The sequence below is a fragment of the Oryza sativa genome, chromosome 2, assembly GCF_034140825.1.
Source record: "Oryza sativa Japonica Group chromosome 2, ASM3414082v1".
Taxonomy (NCBI): Eukaryota; Viridiplantae; Streptophyta; class Magnoliopsida; order Poales; family Poaceae; genus Oryza; species Oryza sativa.
Genome location: NC_089036.1, coordinates 26,640,258 through 26,656,461, shown reverse-complemented (window position 1 = coordinate 26,656,461; position 16,204 = coordinate 26,640,258). Strand labels below are relative to the sequence as shown.

Below are 16,204 nucleotides of genomic sequence, written 5' to 3'. Positions count from 1 at the left end.
TTATAAAGCCTAATATGATTGATATAGTTTGAGAGGCGGTCCATCTATGAACATTTCAGTAAAGTGGGTCGGAGGTACCACACAATCTAACGTGAATACGATAAGGACGAAATATAATTGCACAATAATATTTTTGAAATGTAATGTACGATGAATACACACATGTTTTTTCTAATATATGATAGATCTAACGGTTAGAAATAATGGTTCCACCAGTTTAAAACGCATATGAGTATTCTAGAAATATAGTTTAAAAACTATGGTTATTTTAATATCCAACATTATTGTGAAGTAAACTAACTCAACTGGTTAGGTTTCTTATGGTAGAACTTGCCCACTCGGGTTCAAGTCCTAGACTTAACAAATTCTTTCAGTGGTAAGCGACATATCTGTCGACAGCGTGGCACTCGTGGTGACTTCGTTAATCTCAAAATATGTCAGCCTAGTCTGTTGGAGGTACTCATAGGGATAGGGTGTGTGCGCACGTTTATAGGGGTGAGTATGTGCGCGTTGTGAGCGTATGCGTTTGTACTTTGTTTCTCAAAACAATATCCAACTTTATTGATTTTTTTCTCTTTAATTTTAATAGATACAAATATGAGGGGGCGGATAGTGTTGTGTACATGTGAGGGTGAGGAGGAGGAGATTTTATTTTTCTATTTTTTTCTAAATGATTTAAGTGAAAGCCGATGATGTGGTGTTTCGTTTTTTCTAAGAATTTTGAAGGTTCTTTCTGTTTTTTAATAGGACGTGACACATGGCAATTCAAGATTTTTTTAAAAAAAAATAATTGATCTAATAGTTAAAAATTATGGACACGTCAATTTATTTGGTTTTTCTTAGAATTTTAGAATATGATATACAATTATTTATAAGCGTTCTGGAGGGTGTTTAATTGATTTTTGTTATGTAGAATGATTTAGTATAATATAATACATATGTTCAATTAATTTTTGTTGTTGTTATTTAGTTGCCATGCGAATGATAGAGTCTACCTTCAAATGATGTAATTTTAACTTTTATATAGTAAAATATAGCTAATGCGATCTTGATTTATTTATTTAATTATAAATAAAACAATATCTATGACTGTTTTTATATTATGTTAGTTAAAAAAATGGAAGAGGTTAATTGAATTGGATAGAAGAGGACGGGAGGGTCAGAGATATACATACGGCATGAGGATGGGAGGATATTAATGTTTTAAAGATAGATCGAATGGGTCCTAGTTTCGAGTTATCTATTTTTATAAATACAGTTAATCTTAGATTTATTAGAAAATATTTTGGGTATTGTATTTTTTAATTAAACTACTTAAATTGTTTTAAATTATTCTAATTTAAGTGTATGTTATTAATCCGAAGGTTAAAAATCTATTTGATTTTTTTTCTTAAAGATGTATGGATCAGTGAACAATAGCCAAAGTAATGATTTTTTTAATAATATAGTTCACTTGTATTTTCAATTTTAAGTTCTATAGTAAATAATCTAGTGGTGTGCACCAATAAGAGGTTAGCTATATGATTTAGATGATGTAGTTGTTTAAAATTTGTTACCATAAAATATTTTTTCCATCTAACTAAAAGAGGAAAATAGGAGAGAAAGGAAATAGGTGGGGAGGTATGTACGCACAATGGGTTCACTGCATATTAGTAAAAAACTACATCAAAATGTTTTGTTCATTCTCATATTTTTTTGTGATTTTTCTAATTTATTAAAATGCAGGCATATAAGCGTTTGTAGAAGTGCTACGTGATGGTTTGACAGCGTTTATAGGATGTTTACTGGACAAAGTTAAATATGCTTACATGTGATAATTATTAAACTAAAATATAGTTAATATCTCCTTTAAAAAATATAGTTAATATCAAATCTAGTCGTAATATTTTCCATACATACATCTAATTTAGATAAGTTTAGGGCTCATTTGAATCGCAGGGTTGAAAAAATAGAGGAATAGGAAAAACACAGGATTCTGATAGGAATTAAAGTGTAAAACAGAGGATTGCAAAACATAGGAAAAACACAGGAATTGTCGTTTGATTGGAGCGCAGGAAAAACGCAGGAATCGGATGAGAGAGATAGACTCAAAGGAAATTTTCCAAGAGGTTGAAGCTCTTGCTATATTTTCTCTAAAATCCACATGCAATGTGCCATTCCATAGGAATTTCATAGGATTTGAAAAGCTTTAATCCTTTGAATCAAAGGGCCAAATAGGAAAATTTCCTATAGTATTTGAATCCTATGAAATTCCTACATAAATCCTTTGATTCAAAGGGGCCTATTAGGGGATGGATGGATGTTGCTTGTATGTATAAAGATTCAAGGATGGTAGGACGGTGCATAGTATGTACATATTCGAAGATTTTTTTTCTCAATCCATGAATAGTAGTACGTATTGTACATGTGAGTTTTTTTTCAGTTTTTCTGGGTGAACAGTATGTATGCAGTTTCTCTCATAGCAATTTGGTGGGAGCGGCAGGGCTAATCCTTCTTTCTTTTTCTCAACCGTACTTACGTTTTTTTGTTTATTTTTTTCCATGAGTAGTAAAGTACGGAAGTACGTATATGTACGTACAACTATTCACATGATTTTCTTATTCGGGGAGGTTATATAGGATGTATTTTAAGTAAATTAAAATATTTTTTTCATCGGAAATTTGTAATGTTTTCTCTAATTTATTAGAGCGTCAGTTGACGGCTTAGAAGCGTTGGTAGGAGTGACACGTGATTGTTTAGAAACGTTTGTATGAAGTTTAATTAACTTTTAATACGTAGTTCATAGATAATAGATTGAAAGTTTTCATAAAGAGGCAGAAGCACTCGTTGGTCCGCAGATGGAGCTCCCGTACGTGCCGGACTGCCGGTGCGCATCGGCGTCATGACCCGTACGTCTTCGCTCACGTTGGTGTATTGCAGGTCGGTCCTCCACAAAGCAAATGTTGGGTTGACATCCATGTCCCACTCCCACACAAGTCCTAGGCCCAGCACGACTTATAACAACCGACCCAGCGTGCGCCACGAGAGCTTGAACGGCGAAAAGGCTATGGGGCGATCGATCGGATCAGCCGATACCCCCTCTCCTCCAGTGGTTTCTTTTTTTTTTCACCGCGTTACTTTCCTATTTTAGTAAATTTATGCACATAAAGTTTATACGTATCAAGTTTACACATCTAAAGTTTATAGACCCAAAGTTTATAAGTCAAAAGTTTATATATCCGATTCAAATTTGAATTTGAATTCAAATACATTTTATATATAGTATTTCTATACATCTAAAGTTTATACGGAGTACACCTAAAGTTTATAAACCCAAAGTTTATAAGTCAAAAATTTATATACCCGATTTAAATTTGAATTATATCTAATTTAAATTTGAATTTGAATTTAAATATTATTTATATATAGTATTTCTATACATCTAAAGTTTATACACCTAAAGTTTATATACCCAAAGTTTATAAGTCAAAAGTTTGCATATCTGATTCAAATTTGAATTTGAATTCAAATATTAGTTTATAGATCCAAAGTTTATAAGTCAAAAGTTTATATACCCGTTTCAAATTTGAATTTAAATTCAAATATTTTTATATATAGTATTTCTATACATAACTTTTTTCAACTTTATTTTTTTTTTATTTTAAATTTATGGTGTAGTAGGAAGAGAAGAATGGGAGGAGAAAGGGGGAGAGAGCGTATAGGGGGGATGGGAATCAATCGCTCCAAGCGATCGATCGCCCATTAGCCACCCCCTTGAACGGTGGCGACGCCCGCACGGCTCCCGGCCCGCCAAAGAACGCAGCTCGTTGCAGGCAGGGTTTACGTAATCGTATGATTACCATGCAGTTATCATGATTATCACATAGAGTAATTACCATATGGTTATCATGATTAGCAGGGTTTACATAATCATATGATTACCATGCGGTTATCATGATTATCACGTAGAGTAATTTTTTCAGTTTCTAAAATCACTGTATATCTCACGATAATCGTACGATTTTTACAGTAACCACACTTGGGACGGTTTGGTGAACGGTACCGTTAATGAAATGGAAAAGGAGAAAATTGGCTATGAGAATAACTCGTACGAAGAGGATATATGAGAATAAAATGGATAAGCGTATATACTATCTTTGATGCTAAGCACAAGATATCTTACATATGAAACCAATCAAATTGAAGATAACAACTATGTGGTTAATATGGTAAAGACTAGAGAGTCCATTAATTTATTGTGCCCACGTGTATATACTTCAATTTGATCTAAACTAAAGATTAAAAAAACCAAGTTACTATATATAAGGACGTTTGTTTTTTTTCAGTTATAGCCTACAGTACATATTATATTACATTTTTTTCATGCAAATATAGTTCTCTTTGTCACATATCATTGCCAAAGGTACCATTGTGAACCATCGGTAAAGTTATGTCCTCTCGGTAATTTTTTCTTGTACCTTCGGAACTTATAACCATTTCCGAGAGGCATATTAAACCCATCGGTTACTAATATACCCCGTCGGTCACTAATAATAATTTCCGAGAGTTATATTAAACCCCTCGGTTACTAATATACCCCGTCGGCCACTTATAACCATTTCCGAGTGGTATCTTATAACTCTCACTCACTGATATATCCCGTCGGCCACATGCTAAATAGCCGAATGTTCTCGTAACAACCCTTACTAAAATTTTAAACGGTCGGCCACCTAAATCTTCCTAACGGTCTATAGGATTTTTTGCTTGGACGCTTGGCAAATCTTAGGATTCTAGGAGTGGGTGAACCTTAGCCGCAGCAGCATATGCTCCTCTCGCGGCAGCCGCTTCGCTTCCGCAGCGCCGGGCCGCTTGCCGTGCCAAGCGCGCGCTGACGCAGTGACGCCTGAGGCTACTCGGGTCAAGTCCTCCACTCTGCCAGTCCGCCTCCGCCCACAGGTATGTCGCCGCTGGTTTGCACCTTCGAACCGCAGTAAAATAGAAATGAGGGGGGCGAAATTCATGTGCCATTTCCTGAGCAATCTTTGGCCTTTTGCCTAAGCCATTTCGCTGATATCAGTGTACCCAGACGCTGTTAATTAATTTCCGAAATGGAAGACCATGGAAGCCTTTACCGGCCCGGTCAGACAAATCTGAATGATGGAGATACGATGCCTCACTCGATGCCTTTGCTAACTGCTACTACTACAACTGTTGTGTTGCCCGTGAAAACACCTTGGATCAGATGGAGACTACTAGGTGGAAAAAAACACGAATATTAGAGAAGGATCTAATATTAAATATTTTTTAACTAAATTTTTTTAATTGGAAATATCAAATATTTAGAAAGAGTAAAGCTTCGAACCCAGATCATATAGCCCACCATCTTATAGAGCTAGTCAGAAGATCCCTGAGCATTTCTCGACTACTAGGCAGGTCGAAGCTCGTATGTCATCACCTCTTTACTTTCGAAGCCAAGGTTGGTGATCTCTGCTCGCAAGGAAGATGTTGTATACTTGTATGTTGTATCAATCAATATGAACATTTCCCTTAAAAAAAAAAGAATCAATATGAACATGTGCCGTTCAGCATCAGAGAGCAATTTTGTAGTTATATATGGTTCTGGAGCTGTTGCAGTACATACCTTTGCCCCCGCCTTCCCAAGAGGAATTTTAATTTACAAGTCAAAAAGATGCAAACTTCCAACGAATTTTCGCTGATTTTACCAAACGTCTGGTGTGTGAGAGCTACTTTGGAGAGTACGTCCTCCAATTACCAAACGTCTTAGCATGTGGGTCTTACCATTAGAAATTGACACCTGCCGAGGCACGCGAGGTCAACACCAAAACCGCATGCCGCCAACACGTGACGAGACTCTCTCTATCTATATAGTCAGCCGCGGAAGATGCCGCCCGGCACACGGGATGAGCAAAACGGTGGGATAGATTCATAGATAGATAGTAGTAGTACTGGATAGATAGAAAGATAGATAGTCCAGCCAGAAAGGTGCCGTCGCCTGTCTGTCTGGTCCAAGAAACAGAAACGTTCGTGTCGCCGTATAAGTTGCAGAACTCGTCGATCTCCAGTGTATAAGCGAATCAGTTTGTGGTTTGTTCCGGGAGGAAGAACAGAAGACCGGAAGGGTTGGCTGCGATGGCCGGAGGGAAGGCGGTGTACTCGTTCCAGGAGGTGAGCAAGCACAACGACCGGAAGGATTGCTGGCTCATCATCGCCGGCAAGGTTAGCTCTCGCCACTTCCAGACTCTCTCCTCCTCCCTATCGTTTTTCTCTGAACTGAATTCAGCATGATAATTATGATGGTTTTTTTCATTTCTTCTTTCTTTTATTCTTTCTTTCTTTCTTTTTGAGGTTTGGTTTTCATTTCTTCTCCAGGTGTACGACGTGTCGCCGTTCATGGAGGAGCACCCCGGCGGCGACGAGGTCCTGCTGGCGTGCACCGGTGAGCCGCCGCTCGATCTGATTCCTTCCCCCCAACACCACATATGCTCTGAGACTTTGATCGACATGATCACACAAGCTGATCCAGGGAATGGATTGAACTGTCTCACTCTGCAGGCAAGGACGCGACCGCGGATTTCAACGACATCGGGCACACGGCGACGGCGAAGGAGCTGATGCCGCAGTACTGCATCGGCGAGGTCGACGCCTCCACGGTCCCGGCCAAGCCGGCCTACCGCGTCGTCTCCGAGGACGCGAGCGCCAAGCCGGACGCCGCGAGCCAGGGCGCCTGGCTCACGGCGCTGCAGCTCGCCGTGCCGGTTGTGCTGCTGGGGCTGGCCTACGCGCTCCAGGACTTCGCCAAGACCAAGACGGCGTAGGGCTAGGGCGGCTCTGCCGCCGCAGGCTGGGGGCCTCTTGGAATCGTCATCTGAATATTTGGGTCCATAGGTCGAAGTGTCAGACTGTCAATTAAGTGTACCAGTGCTAAGTGCTAGTTAATTATTAGTAATCTCCGTAAAGAAAAATAAATGTTTGCCGATGAAGTTCTGTTTTCTATTTTTTGTTGTTGTCTGCTTTTCTGCCATTCAGCATCTGAGCATGAACCATTGATTCATCTCCATCGTTCACACTTCACATTCTTTGGATCATCTAGAATCTTCCGTTTATAGTACTATAATGACTTAAAATCTGCGGACTACTCATCTTCCGTTTATAGTACTAGTATAATGACTTAAAATCTATGGACTACTCTCTCCGTCCAATTTTAAATACAACCATAAATTTTTCACCCAATATTAGTTTTCTTGAATTTTTTTTATAATTATTATTTTTTTGTTGTTATGAAATAAAATGCAACCATAAATTTTTCACCCAATATTAGTTTTCTTGAATTTTTTTATAATTAGTATTTTTTTGTTGTTATGAAATAATAAAATATGAATAGTACTTTACTGACTTATGTTTTTAAATTTTTTAAAAAAATTAAATACGATGGACGATAAAAGTTAGGTGCGAAAAATTATGGCTACACGGGACAGAGGGAGGGAAGATTAAAGCAGGTTGAGCCGTTGAGGCAGTCATCTGCCATAATGCTTTCATACTCTTTTCTCAATACAAATGAGATATATCTCAATGCTATGTATGCCTTCTTTAAATGTTGAAAAGCTTGTCCAGGAAAACATCGTTTAACCAGGCAATTGAGCAAGCCAAGCATGGGGGAACAGACTGAGTAAATAATCCAAATACAAGGATCAACGACGTATATGAATTATTCCTATTAATATTTGCCAAGATGACAATGTAACAAAAAATTCCTTCCGCAGGATGAACAGAAAGAGAAAGAACACAGAAGAAAAACGAATATTCTTTTACATGTGTACCACCCGCCTAATCTATAAACAACATCCAACGGCAAACGAGGAAACCGAAGGAACTTACAATACTCCGGGGTTTACAACTCGCTATGAATCATTCCTGGTAGACCTGTAGTCAAGGGTCGTGGAGCGGCACATAGATATATACAGCATCACAAGGGTCTTGGCTTGGGCGTGAGTTGCGTACCTCAGAACTTGTACAGTTTAAACTGTTGGAGCTACTTGTGTTAAATTAATTAATTGATTCTACGAGACCAATGTATAGTGCTAGGAGCCTGCTTCCAGCTGAAGAACCTGCTCTTGCTTTCCTCTTATAAATGAGGTCAATTCTTTTGGTGCAACAACCGACTTGAGCCACTCTTGAAGCTCCTCGCCCTCAACCTTTTCATTCTCTGAATGGGGTAGAGAAGAAAGCCGTTATGCATAGGTTAAACAGTTTTCATTTTTAATCTAATGAAGCAAAACCCATCATAGAAAGGAGAGCCACAATAACATATGCAACCTGATAATTTGGTCTAGTTTTTTACCTTCTAAATATGCTCCAAGGCCTTCCAAAACTGTAGGATTAGCACGGACAACTGAAAGAGCGACATCAAGGGCTGATTGAAGAAGGGCTTTTACTTCCCGCTGGACAAGGTCAACTAGATGGCCCTGTCATTAGTTTTGCAGTGTGAGCACAATACATGCAGATGGTAGCTTACGCATTTGTCAGGCAAAGAGACTTTTTTTTTTCCAAAAGAGTAAATTCATAGTTTAATAAAGGAATACGGAAACATGAAAAAAAGAGCTTCTGTTCGTAAAATTTGTTCAAAATGTGGACTGATTCGTAGGCAAGGACAAAGACGGGTAATCTTTCTAAAAAAGAACTTGACTTTCTAAAAAGTTAAAAAAAAAAGTACCCGCGAAAATGTCCAAATTCCAAATAAAAAATTCAAGTAAAGGAGTAGGGACATTTTGAGACAGACCTGATCCCTTCCCCATGGAGAGCCTCCGGATTCATCTAGCCCACCATTTGACAATGTTGCCACCGATATCGGACCTATGCGCTGATTAAGACCATACTCTGCTACAGCCTTGTATGCCATGTCAGTGGCACGCCTTATGTCATCAAGTGCTCCAGTAGAAACACGCCCTGACAGTACTACTTCCTCTGCTGCCCTTCCACCCAAAAGTGTTACTAGACGTCCACGCAGTTCATCAACAAAGAGCAAATATCTATCTTCTGTTGTGGGAGGGGTGTATGTAAAGCCCAATGCACCACCTGACCTTGGCAATATACTCAATTTCTGGTGGAAAAAAGAACAACACTAAAATGTAAGCCCAAGACGAACATTTTCTTAAACTGTTCTATCGATAGTTGCTTGCGTTCAAACCTCCACACGTGGCTGCCCTGGCAATAGGTTTGCTACAGCAGTTCCCACAACGGCATGACCAACTTCATGCCGTGCAACAACAGCCTTTTCATTACCCTTCAGCTTTGCATGCTTTTTCTCAATGCCCTAAGAAAATAATTCCAGTTAGTTTCCAGGAAACAATGTGGAAGTAAAACAATGTCTACTCTAACAGCTGGAACAGATACATCTTCCATAACAATATTGAACTAGGGCAAGGATCAACAAAAGGGCCATTCCTTCAGTGCTGAATCAATGGACAGCATGTAGGAAAAGAATGAGGACAGTAACATCATATATGACCTTATGGCGTCCCCATTATCAAATAAAGAAAATCCATAAAGGGCCTGTTTGGCATATCTCTAGCTCAAACTCCACCGCTCCTAGAGCTGGAGCCCAACCAAACAGTTTCAGCTCCACCAATGAATGGAGTGGAGCTGGCTGGAGTGCTCTCACAAAATGAACTAGAGAGGTGAAGCTGGGTTTAGGCAGCTCCACAAATCCACTTCAGACCCAACTCTTGGAATTAAATTTAGGAGTTGGAGCCCTACCAAACGGCCCCAAAATCTATCAAAAAACTCACAAGTTGAACGGTATTTCAAAAACTTTAAAAAATTTGACTACCAGCAAGGGTGGAAATAGACATAAATTCATTGCAAGAAACCGAACGCATTTAGTGGACATAATGCACTGGCAGCTTTATTACCTATACTACAAAAGCAGAATTGGGAGAGACAAGTCAAGAATAGTTTCAAAATGGATATCTAGATATTTGTCTTGTATAAGTTGCCATTCCACATATTCTTGTAAATCGGTTAAGAAAACTAGGATAGAAATAAGAAACCAAGCAGACGAAATTTCCTTGTATAAAATGACCTTAGCAAACAATAATAGCAAACGAATTTGAGATAAAGGAACATACAGCAATAGAGCGCTCCACTGCACAGATGAAGTCAATTTTTTCCACTATTTCTTTATTTGATCTCCCAGCCAACAAAGCAGCTTCATTTACTAAATTTGCAAGGTCTGCCCTGTATAGTGTAAAAAGAATGTCAAATCAACTGAAAATGCTGCATGCTTATTAAAAAGGAGCAGAAGAATTCTCACCCAGTAAAACCAGTTGTCATTGCAGCAATGTCACTAAGATCTACATCTTTACCAAGCGGAAGCTCCTTTCTGCTCACATGAACTTTCAGAATAGATTCTCTTCCAAATCTGTCGGGAGCTTCAACCTATCACATAAATATCTATGACCTCAGACAACAGAGATCCAGTATCACTTTTTTTTATTGAGAAGATCAATTTACCATAACTACACGGTCAAATCTCCCAGGGCGTCGGAGGGCAGGATCTAAAACATCTGCTCGGTTTGTTGCTCCAAGTACAATGACAGCTGAGTTGGTGTCAAATCCATCCATTTCCTAGGTAGATTCAGAGAAAATTAACACGAAGATAATTCAATTGGACCCCAACTAAAGATGTGTGTATGTGAGTAAAATATAGTCAGAATCACAAGATTAAAGGACTCTTTACTATCAATACCGTGAGTAATTGATTTAGTGTCTGCTCTCGCTCATCATTACTGACGATACGATAACGGCCATCACGGCTTTTTGCCACAGCATCAATCTACAAAGAAATGCAATTAGTTATCACACATTTAAGCACATAAAACTAGATTTTTGTCCTCAAACAGTAGGTTACCTCATCAATAAAAATAATCGAAGGAGATTCCTTTTTAGCTCTAGCAAATAGGTCACGCACTCGAGCTGCTCCCATGCCTACATACAACTCCACAAATTCACTTGCAGAGCAACTTATGAATGGGACTTCAGCTTCCCCTGCGACAGCTTTTGCAAGAAGCGTCTTTCCAGTTCCTGGAAGGCCCACCTGTAAATAATGAATTACATCATAGTACAAAAACTCTAGTCCAGCAACATTCATCATTACTTAAATGACTGCAGAACTGACCAACAAGACACCTCGTGGAGGTCGCGCACCAAGACGAATATATCTTTCTGGGTTCCTTAGGAACTCCTGAACATAAGATTAAGATATAACTAGCTTATTCCCCTCGAGTCAACAGATAAGGCATAATATCAGTGGATAACTGCATATACCAGTAACATTGAGCATAAAACACATACCACAATCTCTTCCAGCTCTTCTTTGGCCTCATCTACTCCAGCCACATCAGCAAATGTAACTATATCGGTACTTTCTGAAACTTTGGCCCCACCAGAGTTTGAATTCTTCCGATTCCTCAGCTGGCCTGCTGAATGCTGATATACACAAGAAACTATATTATATCTATTAAAGATATAACCGAGTATGTTCATTAGTTGATTGAAGTAATGAAGTGCATTCATCAGTACCTGAGAAAAGCTTATTGGCAATCGCTGCAGAACTACAGCAATTAATACAACATAAATAAGAGCCACCTGCAAAAAAAATAAGGGCATGGTTAGGACAAAAAAACGCAGCTAGGAGAGAGAGCTGTATATTTCTAATAAAGAAGAAGTTAGGAACAAAATGAAACAGCAAAACAGTGCTGTCTCAGATAAATGGTATGCTCTGTAACCTATTTTCTACTTAGGATTCCATTTTGCCATACTAAGTTTTAACAAAACCCCATTAATTCATTGATCTGTAAGTTCCAACATTCAACTGGAAGTTCAGTTTTTCGTGTGAACCAATCCATAAATCATTCCATCCTGTTTTCTCATTCAAGGTATACAACAGTGGTGATGAATGAAGAGTTCACAAGGATGAAGGGACGAGGGGAATATGATAATAACGAAGAAAAGTACTAGTGATTTTAAAGTCTTAATGTTAAAAGTTGTGCTTTCAATTTGCATTTGAAGTCAGGTTAGAAACTCAATCTACTGCGTAATATTACAACTGCATGTAGAAATACCCACATGAATCCTCAGATAATTCCATTATTTCAGGTCATATCCGAAGATTTATTTGGCATATTGATGCGAGGATTTTTTGTGATATGCAACTGACTATAATTTATGTTCTTGTAATAATCGGCTTATCTGTGACCAGGGCACAAATATAGTAAACTTTTAACTCTGAACTACCATGTCTATAAAACATCATTTCAACTATCACCAAACACCATGGAATATGTGATTTCTGAGTCTTCTGTTAGCAAATTGAGCAATGATGCTTCTGATTTTCCATAAGTTGAAACTAACATGAATTATATGCTCTCACGCAGTTGCAAATATCTCGAGCCTTCATGCTAATAGTAAACAGTTAAACACACAGCATTTTCTTCTCCTTCATGGCTGGCCAGTGGTAAGTATGCTGTATATAGTGCTATAAGCCACAAAATAACTAGTTTGCATAAGTCACTGCAACTAATTGATCTCTCCATTTCAAAACTCAACACCACACCAGTCCTACAATAACCATCATTCTACATGCTATACTGCATTCTTCCCTATCTATGTTCTGATGTGATTATTGCTTTCCCTATACTAAGATATCCAGCCTAAAAATACCACACGTATAACAAATTTATTTTTCAGCTGTAGTGCCTTACCAAAGCCGAATTGAGCAAGCCACCAGACCTTTTGTCCGGCGACCCAAACTCAACACTATTCTCCACCATTTTTTCATATGGTGTCTTAATGTCCACTGGACGTGTTGTTGTGAAGACAATTCGCCTTGGAACTCCAGCATTATCAGCAACAGAATCTGTTCCACGCTGCACCTGTGGCTGCTCCATTGCACGGGCCTCAACCTCAGGACGGAGCCTGAACATGATGTGCACCCCGTCCACCTCGACCTTCTTCACCTGGTTCTTGTCTATGCTCGCCAGGAAGTCGCTGTATGGGACGCTGACGTACGTTGTCTGTGGCCGGGGCTCTGAGCCAGGCAGCGCGATCTCGGGCCGCAGCATTCGGAGCGCGAATATGGCGAACCCAAGCTGGAGCAGGAGGAACCCCATTTCCCTCCCCTGAACTATGGGCTCCCAAAGCCACCGCCCAACGCCTCCGCCCTTAATCAGCTTCCGCCGCCACTTGTTCTCCCCCCTCTTCGATGAGGGCGGCTGCGGAGGCGTCGCGGCCGCGCTCGTGGTGCTCGTGCTGGCGCCATCACCTCCTGCCTCCGCCGCCGCCGCCGCCCCGTCGCGGTCCCCATCTCCAGAGGAGGAGGACGACGCCTCTCCTGGCCCGGACGCTTCGGCCCCGTCCCCTTCGCGCTCGACGTTGGCGCGCGCCGCCGGCGGGCGGCGGAGGACGCGGCGCTGGACGACCGCGAACCCGAGCCCCCGCGGCGGCACGGCGGAGATTCGTACGGACGCGGAGCAGCCGCCTCCCGCGGACGCTCTCCTGGGGAGCGGCCGCAGCAGCGACCGCGAAGGCGACGCGACGGGGAGCGACGCCGCCGCGAGGGTTTCGGCGGCGGCGGAGGCGGAGGCCATGTCAGCGGACGCGTGCCCCCCCGGAACCCTAATCCCTCGGAGCCGGAAGAATCGGAGAGCGCTCGCTGCGCCGCGCCGCGCGCGCGTGGAGGAGGGAGGAATCGGCGGGGAGGGGTCGGGGTGAGGAGGAGGAGGGAGAGAGAGAGAGAGAGAGAGGGGGAGAGATGAGGAAGGCAGAGGCCGAGGCGAGGCCGGCGAGGAGGGAGGGAAAGAGGGTGGCCGTTAGTTACGCCACTACGCCGTCACACGGGATGGTTTGTTATACGGACATCCCGTCACCGATGCATCTGTACGCGACGTGCCGCTGACGAGGTGGGCCCACATGGGCTGCTGCTCGGTGGGGGCCCGTTTGTCAGTCGCTCGTAGTGGGCTCTCCGGGGGTTTCACCGCGGAAGAGCGCGGGGCTTATCAGTTCCGATTGGATGTCGCACGGAGCGGTAACGGGATTGGAGGCGGTGGGTCCCGTGCTGTCAGTCGGAGTAGTTTTGCTCGTGTGTCGTCAGAATGTGGGGACACTATTATCACACGCTAGAGATATTTGGCACGTCGGATGGTGCAGCGCTGCGAGGCGCTCGTGTCCACAGAAACGATGGAACGACGGCGAGAATTTGGGTGCACATATCTCTTCCACTGCAAACAAAAACCGATGGATTTAATTTGGATGTAGTAGTAGCATGTTTTGAACTCGTTTTTATTCAACTTTATTTTTGCGGGGAAGCTTGTTCTGAACTCGTTGGCACAATCTGCACCTCTTTTATCACTCTGTCAGTTTTGTTACGTTGGTGCATGTAAATGGTCTGCGTGATAACCATGTAGCCATCAAGTTATCCAACTTAATTGAAAGCCGTCAGATTTGTGGGGTTCCGTTTGTCACTTTGTCTGGTGGTTGCATTAGGCGGAGCTTATTGATTCTGTGGCAACCACTAATTAAGTTCAGCTCACAGGTTGGATAATAAAATACTGCTTATAAGACAAATTTAATGTAGATAACTAGACATGTGCCCAATAGTGAAAGTTCAACCTTAACAAAGAGCAGATACAAGTTATGTGATGTGATTTTCGGAAGTGGTTGTGGTAAAGCCATAAAGGAGTTTTAATTAGGTCAGCAATCCGCATTAGGATAAGCATGATAGCATCTGCATATTTTTCGGAAAAAAAACATCTCGATAAAATAGGGCAAAGGTGTCTGAAGCTTTACATAGTGCATATGCGACTAGGTCTTGTTTTGCGAGCTCCTAATAGTTAACGACTCGCACAAGACTGCTAAGTTTATATTGATAGTCTGGTCTAACTGATTGAGCTGTGTAATTATAGCTCTTTTCTTCTAATATATTAACGTGCAATCCTTTTTCATGTTCATGAAAAAAAAGGTTCATATTGATAGAGAAAAAAATTACAAGATTATAACACTGGAAGGTTGTAACTAGGAAAATGAAGAAAAAATGACCACCCCGCGCGCCGACAACACCAAAACACAAACCCGACAACTGCTAGGCTAACAAAGGAACTACAGCTGAGGATGCCCAAAACATAACTCTAACAACCGACACCAAAGCGCACTCTAGCCACCTCTTTTGGATTAAGGGAGAGAGAGGGTGAGAGAGAAGATGGAACCGCTCTCCCCCTAAGCCCTCCGACGTGGCCATCTTGCATAAGCTAGGACGCCGACACAAGAGGACAAGCATCTAGAGCACGGTCTTGCACCAGTTGTCTGGGAGGGTTTCGGCAAAGGGGGTTGCCTAGACGATGTCTCCAGGGAGAGAAGCGATGAAAACACCACTGCCGTTGTCTGTCAAGTTCTCAAAGAGAACTGAGAGTAGGTTTTCACCCGGCAGACCCACTGGAGGAGATGGGATGGCACGACAACGCCCTCAAGAGGGAAGAGACTCAAAAATACCGTAATTGCCGGCCCAGACCAAGGCCAGGCTAAGTTTTCACTCGCCGCCCGCCGCCTACAAAACCACAACTATCGTGTCGATGCTCCACCGCCATCAACCTTCGCCGATGCATGGGCGTTGCACTGGTGCCCCCCGCCGGCCAGCCTCCACATGTTGCCATGCTACGCCGGCCTCCGTCGTCGCCGACCGTGTCTCCTTGCGCTGCGCAAGCCTTCGCTGCCGCCGACCGTGCCTCCTTGCGCCTCGCCGGCGTCCGCCGCCGCCGACTGCACCTCAACACACCGTGCCGACTAACGCCGCCACCGGTTTCGCGCCGAGCCGGCTGCCGACCGTGCCTCTCGCGCCGACCAGCCGCAGCGAGGCCGCAACCTCTCTGCCTCCTGCTGCCGTCGTCAACGCCCTCAACCTGTTGCTGACGCTGTTCGCCCGCATCCTTCCACCAGCGCCACTCCCGCACTTGCTCACCGTGCCCTAGGACAGATCCAGCAACGGCGGTGCCGGATCCAGCCGCGGAGGGGCTAGATCTGGCGGCGGCTATTAACAACCAAATTTGGTAGAATATGAACCAGGTTCGATATTGGAATCAAGACGGATTCGATATTGGACCTGCGCAGAAGCTAAGCAGATCTTCCAGACCAGTGTGTGTTTTTTGCATCAACAGCG

General features: G+C 42.2%; 2 protein-coding genes across 2 annotated transcripts; one reads left to right on the top strand and one right to left on the bottom strand.

The window, feature by feature from the left end:
* The first annotated feature begins 5,893 nt into the window (after positions 1 to 5,893).
* Positions 5,894 to 7,056, top strand: LOC4330160 (cytochrome b5). The gene is made up of 3 exons (NM_001416794.1): positions 5,894 to 6,216; positions 6,370 to 6,436; positions 6,553 to 7,056. The coding sequence occupies exons 1-3, from the start codon at positions 6,130 to 6,132 to the stop codon at positions 6,813 to 6,815; spliced, it is 417 nt and encodes a 138-aa protein (NP_001403723.1). The 5' UTR covers positions 5,894 to 6,129; the 3' UTR covers positions 6,816 to 7,056.
* Positions 7,057 to 7,651: 595 nt separating this feature from the next.
* On the bottom strand, positions 7,652 to 13,839 carry LOC4330159 (ATP-dependent zinc metalloprotease FTSH 7, chloroplastic-like). The gene is made up of 13 exons (NM_001416793.1): positions 12,759 to 13,839; positions 11,578 to 11,643; positions 11,350 to 11,484; positions 11,174 to 11,239; positions 10,907 to 11,092; positions 10,745 to 10,831; positions 10,510 to 10,623; positions 10,310 to 10,434; positions 10,125 to 10,233; positions 9,185 to 9,310; positions 8,777 to 9,097; positions 8,339 to 8,462; positions 7,652 to 8,203 (listed from the first exon to the last, which is right to left on the bottom strand). The coding sequence occupies exons 1-13, from the start codon at positions 13,641 to 13,643 to the stop codon at positions 8,079 to 8,081; spliced, it is 2,469 nt and encodes an 822-aa protein (NP_001403722.1). The 5' UTR covers positions 13,644 to 13,839; the 3' UTR covers positions 7,652 to 8,078.
* Positions 13,840 to 16,204: the final 2,365 nt, after the last annotated feature.